This window comes from Vipera ursinii (assembly GCF_947247035.1).
Source record: "Vipera ursinii genome assembly, chromosome: 2".
NCBI classification, from domain to species: Eukaryota; Metazoa; Chordata; class Lepidosauria; order Squamata; family Viperidae; genus Vipera; species Vipera ursinii.
In genome coordinates this window covers 286,725,455-286,746,506 of record NC_139513.1, presented here as the reverse complement: position 1 = coordinate 286,746,506, position 21,052 = coordinate 286,725,455, and the positions used below count along the sequence as shown (strand labels likewise).

General features: G+C 45.3%; 1 protein-coding gene across 1 annotated transcript in view; it reads left to right on the top strand.

Annotated features, from left to right (window-relative positions):
* Nucleotides 1-21,052, top strand: part of SLC14A1 (solute carrier family 14 member 1 (Kidd blood group)) — a 30,499-nt gene that overhangs the window by 2,688 nt on the left and 6,759 nt on the right. Inside the window, exons 2-4 of the mRNA XM_083354887.1 lie at nucleotides 3,023-3,212; nucleotides 4,256-4,384; nucleotides 9,025-9,217. Of these exons, the coding sequence (XP_083211013.1) occupies nucleotides 3,023-3,212; nucleotides 4,256-4,384; nucleotides 9,025-9,217 (512 nt within the window). The remainder of the gene's footprint in view (nucleotides 1-3,022; nucleotides 3,213-4,255; nucleotides 4,385-9,024; nucleotides 9,218-21,052) is intronic.

The window sequence follows — 21,052 nt, the reverse complement described above, 5'->3', positions numbered from 1 at the left end:
CCCTGCAACAACAACCCTGCGAGGTGAGTTGGGCCAAGAGAAGGTGACTGGCCCAGGGTCACCCAGCCAGGTTTCATGCCTAAGGCGGGACTAGAATTCACAGTCTCCTGGTGTTTGGCCCAAAGTCACCCAGCCAGTTTTCATGCTTAAGGTGGAACAAGAACTCAAAGACTCTTTGTGATTAGCCCAAATCACCCAGCCAGCTTTCATGCCTAAGGCGAGACTAGAATTCACAGTCTCCTGGTGATTGGCCCAAAGACACCCAGCCAGCTTTCGTGCCTAAAGCAGCGTTAGAACTCAGTGCCCTGATCATCGGTCTAAAGTCACCCAGTCTGCTTTTCTGCCTAATGTAGAACTAGAACTTCCAGTCTCCTCCAGGCCAGGGCTTTTCAACCAGTGGTACGGGTACCACCTGTGGTACGTCGGCACCTGGCAGGTGGTACGCGACCATCCTAGGAAAGTGGTAGAGGGGGAGTGGAATGAGCTGAACCGGTGGCAGCACCGCACAAGCCTGAGCGAGAGACGGCTGGAGCTGCAGGGCTGTCGGGGCTCAGCGGAAGCGCCAGGATCAACGCCAGGATCCAGCTGGAGCTCGGCGCTGATCCTGGCACTTCTGAGCCGAGAAGAAGCGCCGATCCGCTGGAATGTTGCAGCATCTCCAGGGTCTTGTGATTTACATTCAGAGGCTTGGCAACTGATTCACATTTATGATGGTCACAGTGTCCCAGGGTCATGTGAAGTGACCAAACCCTGCTGCAACCACCCAGCGGGGGGGGAATAAACACCAAACACCCCCCCACCCCCACTGCCAATCCTCAACAGAAATGCTCACAACCATGAAAACCTCGGACAGGAGGAAGAGCGCCCCCGGGCGGGCAGGCTGGTGTCTTGCTCGGCTGTGGCTTGGGGGGCACTTTTTTCAGGGCCATTGTAACTTCAAACAGTCACTAAGCGATCTGTTGTAAATCGAGGACTACCTGTACTTCATCACTTTTTTCCTTTTTTTTTTTTTTGGGTCATCAAGTTTTTGACCCCTTGCTAGGCGACTGGTGGTCCTCGGATGTTGCCGTATCCTAAAAGTGGTACAATGGGTGAAAAGGTTGAAAAGCCCTGCTCTACGCTAGCACCTTAGCCACCACTGCAAACTGGCGGTGTGTGATTGTTGCTATTTTTTCCCCCCAAAGGACACATTTTATTACCGCATAATATTGTTGCAGTTTATGGCGATGATCACTTTTATAAACCATCCAGGCCCGGGTTCTTGAACTCTGTGCTGCAAATAAGCAACTGAAATTGCACTTACTAAGAATTGTTAAACATAAGGGAACACCTGCTGCCGGGCATCAACTTCCCATCGTCCTGTGCGCTCCCACAGGGAGGGCCTTCTCAGGGTGCCAGCGGGTGATCCCCAGGGGGAGGGCATTCTCTGTGGGCGCGCCTGCCCTTTGGAACGATTTACCGGTGGAACTTCGGACCGCCCCCGATCTGCGTACATTTCGCCGGGATCTGAAAACCTGGTTTTGTTATCTATCAGGCCTGGACTGAAGGGGTTTTAGCTTTTAATATTGTTTTAATTGTTGGGCTTAAGTAATTGAATCTATTTTAATTTATACTATTTTTATATCGTATTTTATGCTGCCCTGTAAACCGCCCCGAGTCCTTCGGGAAGAGGGCGGTATAAAAATTTAATTAAATAAATAAATAAAATAAAATTTTTGCCGAACGCAAAAATGTATGCACAACTTGTTGTGCTGTCTCCTAGTCGTCAAAGAGAATTCAGAGTAGAGAAGAAAGCAGCGTTAAAAGGACCGTGAATCAGAGCTTCCATTCAGGCAGACCTTTCTCACCAACTCTCTCAGGTTCTCCCAACTTTGGCAACTTTCATTTAAAGGACTTCAACTCCCAGAATTCCTCAGCCAGGATATTTCAAGTTTTCCAGCCATCCACTCTGCAGAAAAACAGGCTTGATCCAGAGAAACAATACATTAGACCAGTATTTCAACCTGAGCAACTTCAAGATGCTGGAGGTTTTTAAGAAGAGACTGGACAGCCATTTGTCTGAAATGGTATATAGGGTTTCCTGCCTGAGCAGGGGGTTGGACTAGGTCCATTCCAACTTATTATTATTATTATTATTATTATAAAATCACAACGTTGCAATGTTCATTTAGTTCGTCTGACTGCTTCCGCTGCCCTGCCATGAAAGCACCATTGGATCTGTCCATTGGCTTCGGGCCCCAGGATGGACCAGCACAGGGCCCTGAAAACACCCACCGGAAAAAGTATGGAGAACCAGCATGCTGCAGGCTGTCACCTCTTCTGTTCAGTTTTGTCATTAAAAAAAAGAAATTGTAGCTCTCTGGTTGTGAATAAGCTGGGTCAAGATACCTGGGCTGTAAAATCTGTAATGGAGTCATCCTTTATTAGCCCCTCTGTATCTCCCTTCCTTCCTTCCTTCCTTCCTTCCTTCCTTCCTTCCTTCCTTCCTTCCTTCCTTCCTTCCTTCCTCCCTCCCTCCCTCCCTCCCTTCCCTTCTTTCTTTCTTTCTTTCTTTCTTTCTTTCTTTCTATCTATCTTTCCTTTCCCCCTCTCCTTCCTTCACCACCTCTCTTCTTCCTTCTTTCCTTTCCTTCTTCCCTTCCTTCATTCCTTCGCTCTCTTCTCTCTTCACTCCTTCCTTCCGTCTCTCTTTCTCCTTCCTTCCTTCCCCTCTCCCTTCCCTCTCTTCCTCTTCCCTCCTTCTTCCCTCTCTGTCTCTCCCCCTCCTTCCTTCCTTCTTTCCCTTCCTTCATTCCTTTGTTCTCTTCTCTCTTCACTCCTTCCCTCTCTCCTTCTTTTCTTCCTTCCCTCTCTCTTCTCCCTCCCTCCCTCCCTCCCTCCCTTCCTTCAAAATCATCTCTCTATTCATCTATTCTATATATTATCCATATCATACTATCATGTCGTATCGTATCACATCCCATCACATATCACATATCGTATATCAATCTTATGAAACATTGTCAAATGCTTTGTCTTTCAGATAAGCCTGTGACCCTCCAATTTGTTGACTGGCTTTTGCGGGGAATCTCCCAAGTGATGTTTGTGAACAATCCACTCAGCGGCCTCATCCTGCTGATTGGATTCCTGGTCCAGAGTCCTTGGCTGACACTCGTGTGTTGCGCTGGAGTGATGGTCTCAACTTTAACTGCAGTTATTCTAAGTCAGGAGAGGTAGGTTGTCCTCTAATTTTTCCTCCTCCTCCTCCTCCTCTTTCAATGCTCAGATGAAATTAGCCACTGATTTTTCCTAACTGACAATATTCATGCCATCAAATCCTATCGAATATTTGATTATGATCTTTAACCAGTCTTTACAATGTAAGATTACATTAAAAAAGGTAGTCAGCTAAGCTCAAATACAGTTATCAAACTAGGGTAAAAATCGCTGTAATATATCCGCTTCTCTTGCTGGAGCCAGGGGGCTGGACTAGAAGACCTCCAAGGTCCCTTCCAGCTCTATTCTATTCTATTCTATATTTTCTTTTCTACTCTACTCTACTCTACTCTACTCTTCTCTACTCTACTCTACTCTACTCTACTCTAGTTAAATGAAGAGAAGGGTGAGGGGTGACATGATAGCAGTGTTCCAATATCTCAGGGGCTGCCCCAAAGAAGAGGGAGTCAAGCTATTCTCCAAAGCACCTGAAAACAGGACAAGAAGCAACAGATGGAAACTAGTCAAGGAGAGAAGCAACCTGGAATTAAGGAGAAACTTCCTGACAGTTAGAACAATTAACCAGTGGAACAACCTGCCTCCAGAGGTGGTGAATGCTCCAACACTGGAAGTTTTTAAGAAGAGACTGGACAGCCATTTGCCTGAAATGGTATAGGGTTTCCTGCCTGAGCAGGGGGTTGGACTAGATGACCTCCAAGGTCCCTTCCAACTTTATATTATTATTATTATTACTCTACTCTACTCTACTCTACTCTACTCTACTCTATTCTGTTCTATTCTAAACCAGCAAGAAGACCATGCCCTTTTAAATTTTAGAAGATGAGATTTACTGAAATTAAACAAACATTTCTGGAGCCCAAATTCTACAGCCACCCAGACAATGAAATTTTGTTCATTTTTTAAAAATGGCTTGACTTTGAACATGTGCACGTTCCACTTGCTGACTCTGCCTGAGTTTGTGAGATGTTCAAGAACGTCCATCTAGGTGTGTCTTCGTTCTACATTCGCAAAGTAATTTCTCCCCGTGGTTGCTACTCAGATCCTCCATTGCTGCTGGACTCCACGGCTACAACGGGGTCCTTGCCGGGATGCTGATGGCCGTCTTCTCAGACAAGGGTGAATATTATTGGTGGCTTCTACTTCCTGTTATACTCATGTCTATGACCTGGTGAGTCTATATAAATTAATTTTTCTTTCCTTTTTCCCCCTAATTCTGCCCTCTTCTTTTCTCCTGAGTCAAGTTAAAGCATCGTCCACCACTTCCAGGAAAAGGTCACAAAAATATATCCTAAGCCTTGTTCCCCATTGCATTCCAGATAAGCTTATTTGCATTGTCTATGGAGATTTTCAGTCAACCAGATCATGGATGTCCCAAAAGCGCTTTTCCAAATGGCAACTGGACTGCCTTTGCTCGTGCTTGAAGACATTTTGCTTTTCCTCCGAGAAGCTTTTTCGGCATTAATACAAAGTCAGCTTAATTGCCCCCAACAATCTGGGTCCTCATTTTACCTACCTCGGAAGGATGGGAGGCTGAGTCAACCTTCAGCCTGGTGGGACTCGAACCTGCACTAATTGCAGGCAGCTGGTGTTACTTAAGGAGGCATTAGCCCACTGCTCCACCAAGGCTCTTTATTTTAATGTCTTCAAGCAAGAACAAACAAAGGCCAGTTGCCTTTTGAAAAAGCAGCTTCGGGACTTGCTTGCTTTGGGGACTACAGTGGCAATGAAGAAGACCATCGTTATTCCAAGGAATTTAGTGACACGTTTTGACTTCTCCTTCATATTGAGAAAAGTCTATAAATTTAAAGCTCGCTCACAGCTAGACTGCTTTTTTGCTTGCTGAATAAAGGGGGGGGGCGGCTGAAATCTTCACGTACCTTCAAAGCTTTTTTTTCGCTGTGAAAGTCTCAGACTTCCAGTTCCTATCCCAGAATCATGGGTTTAAAAAAAAGATTCTTCTTTTCCTGGAGTTTCTGAAGTTTGATGCAGTTCAGTGGTGAAAAAAAAAGAGTAAGATCCTGCTTAGGCAGGAAAAATGAAATAGATGCAGGAAGAAAAATCAGGTCTGGTTCCAAGCCGGGAGAAAGATGCTGGAAATGAAATGTGTAAAGTCGCGTGCTTCACATAGAGACGGACACAGAGCTGGGGTAAAGATGAGTTTATTCTGAACAGAACGAACTGGAGAAACAGGGGAGCCTGGCATCTATTTGTACCTGCCCAGGTGGATGGCATCCAATCAGTTCAAACCTGGGCTTCCCGCCAGTGCAGGTGACAATGGGTGTAGATCCTGGCTTCCCACCAGGCTGGCCATGCCTGGGGCTGTCAACAGCTTAAGTCATTAGGCTTATCCTGAGTGAGCAGTCATCGCCCGGAGCTGTCCAACCCCTCTGCTGATCTGCACCATCAGCCTCCTGCAGTGCTGTCCTTTGTGTATGCTGGGAGGCATACACTGCAAAATGGAGGCTGCTTAGGAAAGAAAGTCTCTGTTTATTGCTTCAGTGTGCCTTTTTTTGTACTCCAATTACGGTGGCCTGACTCCCATTGTGGCTGGGAGGTCCTGTCCAGTCCTTGGATCTGAACGTAGAGTTTAGGAGTCTTTGTTTTTCTAATCCCATCAGCTCCAAACCTCTGCAGGAGTTGTGACTAAAGGAATTTTGTTTATGAATAGGGTGGCCCCAGCCTTTCTGAATGGTTTACAACGTCTCCGTTCTTGAAGATTAGCCTCTTCAGGTTTCTGCTTGAAGCAGTAAGACTGAGGCTGTTTCTTGCCTTTAAGACAGGGGTCTTCAAACTTGGCCCTTTTATGACTTGCGGACTTCAACTCCCAGAATTCCTTAGCCAGGCATGCTGGCTGAGGAACTCTGGGAGTTGAAGTCCACAAGTCATAAAAGGGCCAAGTTTGAAGACCCCTGCTTTAAGAAGATGTCTCTCCTCATCTCCTTTAGGGGACATATTCTGCCTCTTTCTAATATTCCCCAAAATATTTCGTTCTTTCTCTGGGAGAGGAGAGGTTCCCAAACTGGTTAAGGCAGTAGGTGGATCAACACTAGAAACTGCAAGAGTGATCTTGGTGTTCTAGAGCGGATCATCGCTTAAGTGGGAGCCAGCCCTGAGCTGCAGCTGCCAAAAAAAGCCAACACAGTGCTAGGCTGCATTAACAGAGGAACAGAATCGAGATCACGTAAAGTGTTAATACCGTTTTCCAAGGCCTTGGTAAGGCCACACTTGGAATGCTGCATCCAATTTTGGTCACCATGATGTAAAAGAGATGTTGAGACTCTAGAAAGAGTTCAGAGAAGACCAACAAAGAGGATCAGGGGACTGAAGGCTAAAACATATAAAGAACAGTTGCTGGAATTGGGTATGTCTAGTTTAATGAAGAGAAGGACGAGGGGGGACAGGATAGCAGTGTTTCAGTATCTCAGGGGCTGCCCCAAAGAAGAGGGAGTCAAGCTGTTCTCCAAAGGACCAGAAGGCAGGACAAGAAGCAACGGATGGAAACTAATCAAGGAGAGAAGCAACCTAGAACTAAGGAGGAATTTCATGACAGTCAGAACAATTGACCAGTGGAACTACCTGCCTCCAGAAGCTGTGAATGCTCCAAGACTGGAAGTTTTTAAGAAGAGACTGGACAGCAAATTTGTCTGAAATGGTACAGGGTTTCCTGCTAGAGTAGGGGGTTGGAGTAGAAGACCTCCAAGGTCCCTTCCAACTCTATTATTCTGTTAAAGAAGAAGATGCAATGCCTTTACAAGGCCTTGGTGAGGCCACACATGGAATACTGCATCCAGTTTTGGTCGCCACGATGTGAAAAAGATGTTGAGACTCTGGAAGCCCTGCAGAGGAGAGCAACAAAGATGATCAGGGGTCTGGGGGCTTAATCATAGGATGAAATGGTTGAGGAGCACCAGGTAGGGAGGTCTAGCTATCAAAGAGATGGATTGGGAGACGTGGCAGCTGTCTTCCAATACTTGAGGGCTGTCACAGAGGAAAAAGGGGGTTGACTTATTCTCCAAAGTGCCAAAGGGCAGGATAAGAAGTAATAGGTGGAAGCTCGTCAAAGAGAGATCCAGTCTGGAAGTGAGGACAAATTTCTTGATGGTGAGGACAAGTAATCAGCAGAACGACTTGTCTCTGAAAGTTGTAGCTGTTCCATCATTGGAGCTTTGCAAAAAAGTAAACTGGATAACCGTCTGCCTTGGATGAAATAAGGTCTCCTGCCTTGAGCAAGAATTGGATTAACACTGGGGTCCCCAACCCCTTGTTTGTGGACCGGTACTGGGCTGTGGCACGCCAGCAACCGGTCCGCACAAACAAGCAAAGCCCCATCCGTGGGATGCAGGCAGCACACAAAACCACACACCCTCCGGTCCGCGGAAAAACCTCTCTCCACGGAACCGGTCCCTGGCGCCCAAAAGGTTGGGGACCTCTCAACTAGGAGGTCTCTCCCAACCCTATGCTTCTATGTTCTAAAAAAGCCATTATCATCATCATCATCATCATAACAACAACAACAACAACAAAAGCGAAGATACAAAAAACTACTGACAATCCAAATTGCCGACTTTGCAACGACAAAGTTGAAACTGTTTCACATTTAATATGTGAGTGCAGCAAAATCGCGCAAACTGATTACAAAGCTAGACATGACCGGGTTGCTAAACTAATCCACTGGGCATTGTGTAAAAAATACAACTTGCCTGTGTCCGAAAAGTCGTGGGAACATAGGGTGGAAAAAGTTGTCGAGAATGAGAGGGTGAAGATCTTGTGGGACTTCCGAATACAGACAGATCGCCATTTGGAACACAACACGCCAGATATCGCAGTCGTAGAGAACCGAAGGGTACAGTTGATTGATATCGCTGTACCAGGAGATGCCAGAGTCGAAGAAAAAGAACTGGGAAAAATTACGAAATACCGCGACCTGGCCATCGAAACTGCGCGATTATGGATGAAACGTGTAACGGTGACACCCATTGTCATCGGGGCACTGGGAACTATGTCCAAACACTTTGCAAAACACATCAAGAAATTGCAGCTTCCTGCAATAACTCCAGCAAAGCTACAAAAAACTGTGCTACTCGGAACATCTTACATTTTAAGGAGATACCTGGTTGATACCTAGGATGCTGGCAGCAACCCGTGTCAACCCATTAGTGCCACTCAATTTGAGTGTTCAGTTGACTGAGTTTCATGTTTTATGAATAAAAGTTTTATAATAATAATAATAATGTTGGAAGGGACTTTGGAGGTCATCTAATCCAACCCCCTGCTCAGGCAGGAAACCCTACACCATTTCAGACAAATGGCTGTCCAGTCTCTTCTTAAAAACTTCCAGTGTTGGAGCATTCACAGCTTCTGGCGACAGGTTGTTCCACTGGTTAATTGTTCTAATTGTCAGGAAATTTCTCCTTAGTTCCAGGTTGCTTCTCTCCTTGGTTAGTTTCCATCCGTGGCTTCTTGTCCTGCCTTCGGGGGCTTTGGAGAACAGCTTGACTGCCTCTTCTTTGGGGCAGCCCCTGAGATACCTGAACGCTGCTATCACGTCACCCCTCGACCTTCTCTTCGTTAAACTAGACAGACCCAATTCCAGCAACCATTCTTTATATGTTTTAGCCTCCAGTCCCCTGATCATCTTTGTTGGTCTTCTCTGCCCTCTTTCCAGAGTCCCAACATCTTTTTTTTACATTGTGGTAACCAAAACTGGATGCAGGATTCCAAGTGTGGCAAAGTCTGGTGAAGTCTGTAACAAAAATGACGACATACTTTCGGCAATGATCTGCTATCGTTCTTGTTCTTCTTTTTCAGCCCCATCTTTACCAGTGCTCTAGCTTCGCTCTTCAGCAAATGGGACCTTCCAGTTTTCACGCTGCCTTTCAATTTGGCTCTGAGCCTGTTTCTAGGGGCCACTGGCCATTATAATCCTTTCTTCCCGACGACGCTGATAGAACCGACCACCGTTTTGCCAAACAACTCTTGGTCTGACGTTCAAGTGACTATGGTAAGGTGATACCAAGCAGGTACCCCTTTGTTGTGGGGGTCTTTGATGCGGGGAGGGGGGGAATCTCCAAAGGAAGAAGCTTCACATCAGTGTGGATACCATGTGTGCATTGACCTGGATGCTCTGGTTGCTGCGATGCCTCTCTTACCGGCATCGTGTGAAAAGCTGGCATTGTATAGAATGCCTAGGAAAGCCATAGAATGCGTGACGTTTTGGGGCAACGTGTTGTGGGAAGAATCCAGAGAGAGAAATATTTCTGGAAATATTAAAAAGGCAGAATGTTATATTTCCCCAAAGGATTTTAAAGGCAGAAACCAACATCCGCCCCACCAAGTCTCTCTCTGCCCCAAACAGAAACCAGATCTGCAGAAATGCAGATGTGAAAATCTTGTCAGAAAGATTGGAGTCAGGAAGCTGGGATTAGAAAGACAAAGATCCCTAGAATCAACAATCCCTCACACCAAACATCCAACAGTCATCAGCCACAGCCCCAGGGAAGCAGGATATGACCTTTGAGACATAATAGGATTAACCCACCACCATCAGAATACCAGAAAGGCAGACTCAGGCTCAGGTCAAAGTTCATGCCACAGGAAGAACTCCCAACAAAAGGCTCCAGAGGGTATAAAAACCCACTCCCTACATGTGCTCACTCTCTTTTCTTCCAGAGCCATCTTCCTGTCTGGCTCTCCTCTTCAATAAACTGCAACCTTTTTTTCTAAAGCAGTCCCCATGTTGTTTATTCCCGGCTTGGACTGGACCCTGAGGAAGATTTTTCCTCCAACAATTTGAAATCTGTGTTATTTTAAAATGCTGTGTAGTTTCCCTAGGCATTCTCTTATAATATCTAGGCATTATGCAGAAGGACGAGAACTATTTAGGCCAAGTATGAAAAGAGAGTCATGAATAGGCTTAGGGATGTGGTTGGGGTTAGGTTTTGGATTAGGGTTAGAATTGTGGATTAAAGTCAGGCCTGTGCTGCTTTCGGCAGCACAAGGACTCTAAACTCAACCTCCTCTTGACAACTTGACAACTCTTGACACCACATCGGATGACCAACAGCAAGCTGAATTGACTTGCTTAATGTGTTGATGAATGCATTGTTGGAAGAACATAAAGGACCAGATATGGGACAAATGTAACAGAATATAACAGAATAACAGTGTTGGAAGGGACCTTGGGGGTCATCTAGTCCAACCCCCTGCTCAGGCAGGAAACCCTGTACCATTTCAGACAAATGGCTGTCTAGTCTCTTCTTAAAAAAAACTTCCAGTGTTGGAGCATTCACATCTACTGGAGGCAGGTTGTTCCACTGGTTAATTGTTCTCACCGTCAGGAAGTTTCTCCTTAGTTCTAGGTTGCTTCTCTCCTTGATTAGTTTCCATCCATTGCGTCTTGTCCTGCCTTCAGGCGCTTTGGAGAAGAGCTTGACTCCCTCTTTTGGGGGGCAACCCCTGAGGTATTGGAAGACTGCTATCCTGTCACCCCTCGTCCTTCTCTTCATTAATAATCCCACTCACTCTGTATAACAAAGTATAACAAACTTTGACATCTTTGAAGACCATTATCCCAGAAAGCATCAGCACCAATTTCTCTTTAGAACAGAGAACGACAGAGTTGGAAGGGACCTTCGAGGTCATCTAGTCCAACCCCCTGCAGGGGCAAAAGGCCCTATACCATTTCAGACAAATGTCTTCTTGAAAACCTCGACTGCTGAAGCACCCACAGCTTCTGGAGGCAAGTCGTTCCACTGATTTAATTGTTCTCACTTTCAAGAAATTCCTCCTTAGTTCCAGGTTGCTTCTCTCCTTGATGACTTCCCATCCATTGCTTCTTGTCCTGCCTTCAAGCGCTTTGGAGAACAGCTTGACTGCCTCTTCTTTGGGGCAGCCCTTGAGATACTGGAACACCGCTATCATGTCCCCCCTCGCCCTTCTCTTCATTAAACTAGACATACCCAGCAAATGTTCCTTGTATGTTTTAGCCTCCAGTCCCCCGATCATCTTTGTTGCTCTTCTCTGCACTCTTTCTAGAGTCTCAACATCTTTTTAATGTCTTTATTATTATCTTGAAAAAAGTATCCCCGAAGGCATCAAGTCAGCAGAACGTCTGATTCTTCCTTACAGTTGCTTTTTCTAAGGATTGGGTGAATTTACTGTGTGACAGAATGCAAATTATGATGGTTGTCGCCTACCCAGCCGCAGTCCAGCCCACTCGAAGCCAAATAAATATAGGAGTCACCAAATAACCGTGTCATGAAAACAGTTTTTCCTGCACTTTAACCCACAAAAAAGTTGCTTGTTATTCGTGACAACGTTAAAAACCATAGAACAGTACGTTGGAAAGCTGCCTCTCTCTGGGCTAGGTTGGGAAATATTATTATAGCACTTGGCTTTTATAGACGGTGTAAACGGCCTAGAACCATATCACCCGAATTGGGCATAATTAAGATGTTATAACATACTATCTATCTATCCGTATATTATAGTCTACTTTCTGACTTCTAAGAATTGTGGAAACTTTGATCTCTTGGGGAAAAGCACAATAACCGCAATAACAATAAATGTCTACAGACCAAAAGCTCTGACACCTTCTTCCTTTGGACCATTGATTATATGTATTTATTTTTATTGGATTGTAAAACGGTTGCCTTGTATTTTCGAACAGTTGCATGACCACCCATCTTCAAACGGCCCTGGGTGTCTCACAACAATAAAAATATGAAAAGTATAAAAACATAAAAGACTGAAGGTCAGTGCCCTGATCAATCTCTCAGGGTAGAATAGAATAGAATAGAAAATATGGAATAGAATAGAATAGAATAGAATAGAATAGAATAGAATAGAATAGAATAGAATAGAATAGAATAGAATAGAATAGAATAGAATAGAACAGAACAGAACAGAACAGAACAGAACAGAATAGAATAGAATAGAACAGAACAGAACAGAATAGAATAGAAAATACGGAATAGAATAGAATAGAACAGAACAGAACAGAACAGAACAGAACTGAACAGAACAGAACAGAACAGAACAGAACAGAACAGAACAGAATAGAATAGAATAGAATAGAATAGAATAGAATAGAATAGAATAGAATAGAATAGAAAATATGGAATGGAATAGAATAGAATAGAATAGAATAGAATAGAATAGAATAGAATAGAATAGAATAGAATAGAATAGAATAGAATAGAATAGAATAGAATAGAATAGAATAGAATAGAATAGAATGGAATGGAATGGAATAGAATAGAATAGAATGGAATGGAATGGAATGGAATGGAATGGAATGGAATGGAACGGAATAGAACGGAACAGAACAGAACAGAACGGAACGGAACGGAACGGAACAGAACAGAACAGAACAGAACAGAACAGAACAGAATAGAATAGAATAGAATAGAATAGAATAGAATAGAATAGAGCTGGAAGGGACCTTGGAGGTCTTCTAGTCCAGCCCCCTGCTCAAGCTCCAACACCGGAAGTTTTAAAGAAGAGATTCAGACAACCATTTGTCTGAAATGGTATAGGGTTTCCTGTCTGAGCAGGGGGTTGGACTAGATCACCTCCAAGGTCCCTTCCAATTGTTGTTGTTGTTGTTGTTGTTATTTAAGCATCTTGGGTGAACCTGGTTTCTGAGTACTGGACAAATTGCTAGAATAAAACATTAAACTAAGGATAAGGCTAGACCAAGGGTAGGCAACCTCGGCTCTTTTATGACTCATGGACTTCAACTCCCAGAATTCCTAGACTGACACTTCATAAAAAAAGAAGTCCTAAGGCACGGTTTGCTTGCAAATAGGAACTGGGGTTTATAACCTTTTAGATTCCCTCTTTGATTAATGTTGCAAAAAGGTTATAATATCTCTAAAGTTATGTTTAAGATGTATGGACTGCAAATCCCAGAATCCTGGGGGTTTAGGGAACAGAAGTCCACGCATCTTAAAGGCATCAGCATTAAGGTACACTGTTCTAAACTGTCGCATCTGAAGTTCTGGTTCCATACACTCATCCTTCACCGTACCAGAATACCCGTTGGGTGTGTTGTTGTTGCTGTTTTGGCCGTTACACAATTCCAGTGTGGATTGTGTTATTTATGGGCTTGGTCACCAGCCAGGAACTGTTCATTCCTCCCTATTTCATCTTGATTACACCTGAAAACATGCTGTAGGTTGTTTTTGCAGCTGGGAGAAAAAAGAGCATGGGTTTGCAAATCATAAGAAGTTGTATCCCAGATCTGTGTCACCATAAAAAATAGTAAAAAAGAAAAAGCTATGCTAAAAATCAGAAGCCCTTTTTCTGAACCACACGTTTTTTTAAAAGCAAAATGGTGGGGGTTTTTTTACTTGCTGTTCACCAATGCTTCCGCTTTTTAATATATATATATATATATATTAAACTGAGTGGCTGTACATTCCGGCATCCCGGGACATTCAAAATGTTCCATCGCTTTCTATGGGGGGTGAGCTCTTACCCCCCGTGGATAGGGCTCGCAACTTGGGAGTCCTCCTAGATTCACGGCTTACCCTGGAAGATCATATAGTGGCCGTGACTAGGGGGGCTTTCGCCCAGGTTCGCCTGGTGCGCCAGTTGCGGCCCTATCTGAACCGGGATGCCCTGTGTACGGTCACTCATGCGCTCGTGACCTCTCGCCTTGACTACTGTAATGCTCTCTACATGGGGCTTCCCTTGAAGACCACTCGGAGGCTCCAACTGGTACAGAATGCGGCCGCGAGAGTTGTCTTGGGAGTTTCCCGGTACTCCCATGTTACACCTTTGCTCCGCGAGCTGCATTGGTTACCAGTTGTCTTCCGGATGAGGTTCAAGGTCTTGGTTATGATCTTTAAGTCCTTACATGGCATGGGTCCGGGATACCTCGAGGACCACCTGCTGCCGGCGTCAACTCCCCTCCGCCCTGTGCGTGCCCACAGAGAGGGCCTCCTCAGGGTGCCTCCGGTCAGGGAATGCCGACTGGTGGCCCCCAGGGGGAGGGCCTTCTCTGTGGGTGCTCCGGCATTATGGAACCAACTGCCGGTTGAGCTCCGGATGGCATCGGACCTCCGATCCTTCCGTCGCGGGTTGAAGACCCACTTGTTTGAGTTAGCTGGTCTGGCCTGATGGGGAATATGGGTTTTTAATTGGTTTTTATTATTCTATTATTGCTGTATTTTAATTGGGCATGGTTTAATTCTCTTTTAATTTTTGTATAGCTATTTATATATGCCCTGTGAACCGCCCTGAGTCCCTAGGGAGAAGGGCGGTATAGAAATCAAATAAATGAATGAAATGAAATGAAATTTAATCGGAAAAAGTGCTCACAGGACGTTGGTTTATTGTTACTTGCTAAAGATTTGCACAACCCTTCTTGAATGTTTTACACATTGAGAACAACAAACGTCTGAGATATATAAGGACAATGAGCTAGAATTAAGGGATATATATATATCCAGTGTCTTCTTAAAAACCTCAAGCGATGAAGCTCACAACATCTTGGTGGAGCAGTGGGCTAATGCCTCCTTAAGTAACACCAGCTGCCTGCAATTAGTGCAGGTTCGAGTCCCACCAGGCTCAAGGTTGACTCAGCCTTCCATCCTTCCCAGGTAGGTAAAATGAGGACCCAGATTGTTGGGGGCAATAAGCTGACTTTGTAATAATGCCGCTTGGGGGGTGTATGAAAGCCCTAATAAGCAGGCATATACATAGAATGAAGGCTACTGCTAAGCTTGTAAGCCGCCCTGAGTCTTCGGAGAAGGGCGGGATATAAATGGAATTAAAATAAAAAATAAAAATAAATAAAAATAAATCTGCTGCAACCGTTGTAAAGGCGAGGACCGGTAAGCCAACTTTTTTCAGCGCTGTTGTAACTTTGAACAGTCACTAAACAAGTCAAGGTTTTAAGTTGACAACTACATGTATGGGAAAAGCAGTTTATTTCATCTGGGAGTAAATTTAGCTGGTAGCCACCTTGAGTGTCTCAAAACACTGTGGAAAATTCACAGCCTTAGACCTTGATTCCCCCATAGGTTTGGGAAATAACACCCCTCTTTTCCAGAGGTACTTATGCAAGAGTAGCAAGTTATTAGAAATGTTTTTTGTATTCTTTTTTTAAAAAATATATTTTATTGGGTTTTTTTTAACATAAACAGCTTAATATTTGATAAACAGCTTGTTGCCTGGGCTTATATTTGCAAAGTAATCACTAACGATCAGTTTCTATATTCCAAAGTGCACGTTATAGCTTTGCTTGATTTTCTCTTCTTCCCATAATATTCTCTTTGCCAACCTTGAATTGATACAATTCTTATTAGTTTAGTAAGATTTTTCTTAAATTTCTACCGACAGTAATCCCATCAGTACCATGCTTTTTTTCTGTCTGATCATCTTGGTTGCCTCATCATAAATCCTGTTTACAATTCTTATTTAAATTTGTTTTCCCTACAATGTTCAAATCATTCTAACTGGTTAAGGGTTTTATAATAACAATAACAATAACAATAACAATAACAAGAAGAAGAAGAAGAAGAAGAAGAAGAAGAAGAAGAAGAAGAAGAAGAAGAAGAAGAAGAAGAAGAAGAAGAAGAAGAAGAAGAAGAAGAAGAAGAAGAAGTTGTTGTTGGAAGGGACCTTGGAGGTCATCTAGTCCAACCCCCTGCTCAGGCAGGAAACCCTATACCATTTCTCAAGGTTAATTCCATTTTAAGTATTTAGATCTATTTTCCTTGTACAGGCCATCCCAAAACTTTTACATTTCTCATGCCTTTTTTTAAAAAAAAATGTGATTTGAAATATTTCTTTGGATTCTTCTCTCGGCAAGAGCTTCAAAAGCAAATGCCAACCACAATAATAATACTAACAATAATACTAACCACAATAAGAATTGTATTGGCCTAGTGTGGAAAAATGTCTACAGAAGAAGAGAGGATATATTGGAAGGTGTAATATTAGACTGAGTTTGAAGAAGCTTATATGTACCACGGAATTACTCATGGACTCAGTCATCACGTTGCTTATTAAGCACTTGATTGTAAAAATAGAAAATTAATAAAATATTTTTTTTTAAAAAAAAGCAAATGCCAGGGTCACTTGGCAAGAACATTCCCTGATGACTTAGCCAAAGCAATAATGAGTTTTCGTCTGTCAAGCCAAAAAGAGACTCCGGCAGGAATAATTTGATTTAATTAAAGAATAAGATCTTTGTTTCCATGTTCAGGCAGCTCAGACGCAGAACCAGGCAGCCTGACATTAGCCCCTTGTTCAAAGGGACGGGAAGAGCCATGTCAACTTCTGGGTTGGGTTCATCAAACAAAAGAGTAGTTTATGCTTTTCTGGACCAGATCCAGCCAGGGTTCAATTAAAGGAGAAGCTACCACTCAAGGCTACTTCTTGACAGGTAACCAAAATGACCATTGCTGGTGTAGAAGAAGTCCCAGACAGAAAAATGTGTTTAGAATGCCCTTGCTTAAGTCCCAAACACGGGATAAATCTTATTTCCTGTTTCAGCCTAACCCAAGGCCATCTACAGGTAGTAGCCACAGCAGTGGCAGCTCATATTTGTGTAATTTTTTTTTTTGCTTGCTAAAAAAGAATAAAGGGAGACAGATATGATCATTTCAAACTTATTCATTCTCATCAGTCAGACATACCCTTCTGAGATTCAAACCTGGGCCGATTGCATCTTAAGCAGTTGTTTTAACCCCTAGGCCACAGGCTCTCTCTCTCTCTCTTTGTTAGCTGAGAAGCAAGGGAGATATGTGTTAAATGTTTGTTAAGTATTTAGAATGCACTTGCTTAAGTCCAAACACGGGATAAATCTTATTTCCTGTTTCAGCCTAACCCAAGGCCATCTACAGGTAGTAGCCACAGCAGTGGCAGCTCATATTTGTGTAATTTTTTTTTTGCTTGCTAAAAAAGAATAAAGGGAGACAGATATGATCATTTCAAACGTATTCGTTCTCATCAGTCAGCCATACCCTTCTCAGATTCGAACCTGGGCCGATTGCACCTTAGGCAATTGTTCTAACCTTTAGGCCACTGGCTCTTTCTCTCTTTGCTAGCTGAGAAGCAAGGGAGATATGTGTTAAGTGTTTGTTAAGTATTTAGAATGCACTTGCTTAAGTCTCAAACATATCTGTCTCCCTTTATTCTTTGTTAGCAAGCCACACGTGTGTGTGTGTGTGTGTGTGTGTGTGAAATGTTTGTTAAGCATTCAGAATACACTTGCTTGGTCCCAGACACAGGACAAATCTTATTTCCTGTTTCAGCCTAGTCCAAGGCCATCTACAGGCAGTAGCCACAGCAGTGGCAGCTCATATTTGCGTAAATTTTTTGGCTTGCTAACAAAAAATATATATGTGATGGTTGCAGTGTTCCCGGAGGTCACGTGAGAACAGAACAGAGTAGAGCTGGAAGGGACCTTGGAGGTCTTCTAGTCCAGCCCTCTGCTCAAGCAGAAGAACCTATAACATCTCAGACAAGTGACTGTCTAGCCTCTTCTTAAAAACCTCCAGGGATGGAACACCCACAATTTCTGGTGGCAGGCTGTTCCACTGGTTGATTTTCCTCCCTGTCAGGAAGTTTCTCCTTAATTCCAGGTTGCTTCTCTCCTTGATCAGTTTCCAAGCATTGTTTCTCGTCCTTCCCTCTGGTGCTTTGGAGAATAGTTTGACCCCCTCTTCCTTGTGGCAGCCCCTCAAGTACTGGAACTCTGCTATCATGTCCCCCCAATTTCTTCTTTACTTTAGACTAGCCAGACCCAGGTCCCGCAGCCGTTCTTCGTATATTTTGGTCTCCAGGCCTTGGATCCTCTTAGTTGCTCTTCTCTGCACTTTTTACAAACTCTCAACATCTTTTTTGTGATATGGTGACCAAAATTGGCTGCCCTATTCCAGGTGTGGCCTCACCAGGGTTTTATAAAGCGGGACTAATACTTCACGTGATCTTGATTCTGTGCCTCTGTTTATGCAACCCAGGATTGTATTAGCTTTTTTAATTTAATTTTATTTAATTTATTAATATTTCTATACCGCCCTTCTCCCGAAGGACTCAGGGCGGTGTACAGGGCAAGAATAAAACACAAAGCTACAAAAATTAAAAAGTAATTAAATACATGCCCATAAAAAACAATAAGTACATTAATAAAACCCCAATAAAATGATAATAAAAAACCCCACCAATCCCCCCTCAGGCCAGGCCAGCTTGTTCGAACAAGTATGTTTTCAGATCGCGGCGAAAGGAGCGAAGATTGGGCGCCGTCCGGAGCTCAACCAGTAACTGATTCCAAAGCTCCGGAGCGCCCACAGAGAAGGATCTCCCCCTGGGGGCCACCAGTCGACATTCTCTGACCGGAGGCACCCTGAGGAGGCCCTCTCTGTGGGAACGCACAGGGCGGAGGGAAGTTGACGCCGGCAGCAGGTGTTCCCTAAGGTACTCCGGACCCCTGCCATGTAGGGCTTTAAACACCATTACTAGCACCTTGAATCTCACCCGGAAGACAACTGGCAACCAATGCAGCTCACGGAGCAGAGGTGTGACATGGGAGTATCGGGAAACTCCCAACACAACTCTCGCTGCTGCATTCTGTGCCAGTTGGAGCTTCCGGGTGGTCCTCAAGGGCAGCCCCATGTAGAGAGCGTTGCAGTAGTCTAGTCGAGAGGTCACGAGCGCGTGAGTGACTGTGCATAGATCATCCCGGCTTAGATAGGGCCGCAACTGGCGCACCAGGCGAACCTGGGCGAAAGCCCCCCTAGTCACAGCTCCTATGTGGTCTTCCAGGGTGAGCCGTGAATCTAGGAGGACTCCCAAGTTGCGAGCCCTATCTACGGGGGGTAATAATTCGCCCCCCATAGCGAGAGGTGGAATGTCCGAATAAACCCGGGATGAAGGTATGCAAAGCCACTCGGTCTTGTCGGGGTTGAGTTGAAGTCTGTTCCTCCCCATCCAGACCCGAACCGCCTCCATGCAATGGGACATCACGGTGAGGGCATCACTGGGGTGGTTTGGGGTCGAAAAGAAAAGCTGGGTATCATCAGCATACTGATGATACCCAACTCCAAAACCACGAATGATCTCACCCAGCGGTTTCATATAGATGTTGAACAGGAGAGGCGAGAGGACCGACCCCTGAGGAACTCCACAAATGAGAGACCTCACAGTCAACCTCTGCCCTCCTGCCAACACCGACTGCGAGCGTCCCTGGAGATAGGAGGAGAACCACTGAAGAACTGTGCCTCCCACTCCCAATCCCCTGAGACGCCGCAGCAAGATACCATGGTCGATGGTATCGAAAGCCGCCGAGAGGTCTAATAGGACTAGGACAGAGGAATGCCCCCTGTCCCGAGCCCTCCAGAGATCATTCACCAGCGCGACCAATGCCATCTCCGTGCTGTACCCGGGCCTGAAACCCAATTGGTACGGGTCTAGATAATCCGCTTCATCCAGGACCAGAGGGAGCTGATGTGCCACCACACTCTCAACAACCTTCGCAAGAAAGCGAAGGTTGGAGACTGGACGAAAGTTGTTCAAAACAGCTGGGTCCAAGGCAGGCTTCTTGAGGAGAGGCCTCACCACCGCCTCTTTCAAGACGGTGGGGAAATTACCCTCACTCAAAGAAGCCGATATAACTGCCTGGAACCAGCTGCGTGTCCTCTCCCGGGCTGCATAGACCAGCCAGGAAGGGCACGGGTCCAATAAACATGTGGTGGTGCTCAGCCTCCCCATGATCCTGTCCACTTCCTCTGGAGTCACAGAATCAAACTCCTCCCAGGTGATATCGACAAGACCACCCGTGTCCTGCTTGACAGACTCTGCCCAGTCAGAGTCCAGACCGGTCCGAATCCGAGCGATTTTGTCCGACAAATGCTGGTTAAACTCCTCGGCACGACCTTGCAAGGGATCCTCCCTCACCTCCTGATTCAGGAGGGAGCGAGTCACCCTAAACAGGGCAGCCGGGCGATAAGGGTGGCGAAGTGGTTAGACCTCGCCTCCCTTATCGCAGCGAGATAAGACCTAGTATAGGTTCTTAGTCGCAATCGATCGGATTCGGATCGGCTGGATCTCCAACCGCTCTCTAGGCCCTGTCTCTGACGCTTCATCTCCTGGAGCTCCACGGAGAACCATTGGGCTCGACGGGATCTGCACCGGGTCAGGGACTGCAGGGGTACAACTCGGTCAAGAGCCTCAGTGGCTGCCCTTTCCCAGGCTTCCACTAAGGCGTCTGCCGAGCTGTGAGCAAGGGAGGCAGGTGGGGACCCCAGTGCAGCCTGGAACCTCTGGGGATCCATTAAGCGTCTGGGGCGGTACCATTTGATAGGTTCCACACACCCACGGCGGGGGGTGGCAAAACGGAAGACCAGCCGCAGGAGATGATGATCGGTCCATGACAGGGGCATAACAATTGGGGAGCCCCCACCAAGATCATCTAACCACCGTCCAGATAAGAAAACTAGGTCAAGGGTGTGGCCTCCCTCATGAGTCGGTCCCGAAATTACTTGCGTCAGGTCCATGGCCGTCATGGAAGCCATGAACTCCCGAGCCAACTCAGATGATCCTCCCAGAGATGGTAGATTGAAGTCCCCCAAAACTATAAGTTTCTGGAACTCAATCACCAACCCAGAGAGGACATCGAGAAGCTCAGGCAGGGCTGCTGCTGCATGACTAGGCGAAAGGTACAACAGCAGCAAGCCCAACTGCGCACCAGGGCCGCATCTCAAAAAGAGAGACTCACACCTATCTGGGGAACGGTGGCCTCCCGTGGGCACAAGGTCTCCCTCATAACAACAGCCACTCCCCCACCCCTACCCTGAGCCCGAGGCCGGTGTAGCACCCGGAAACC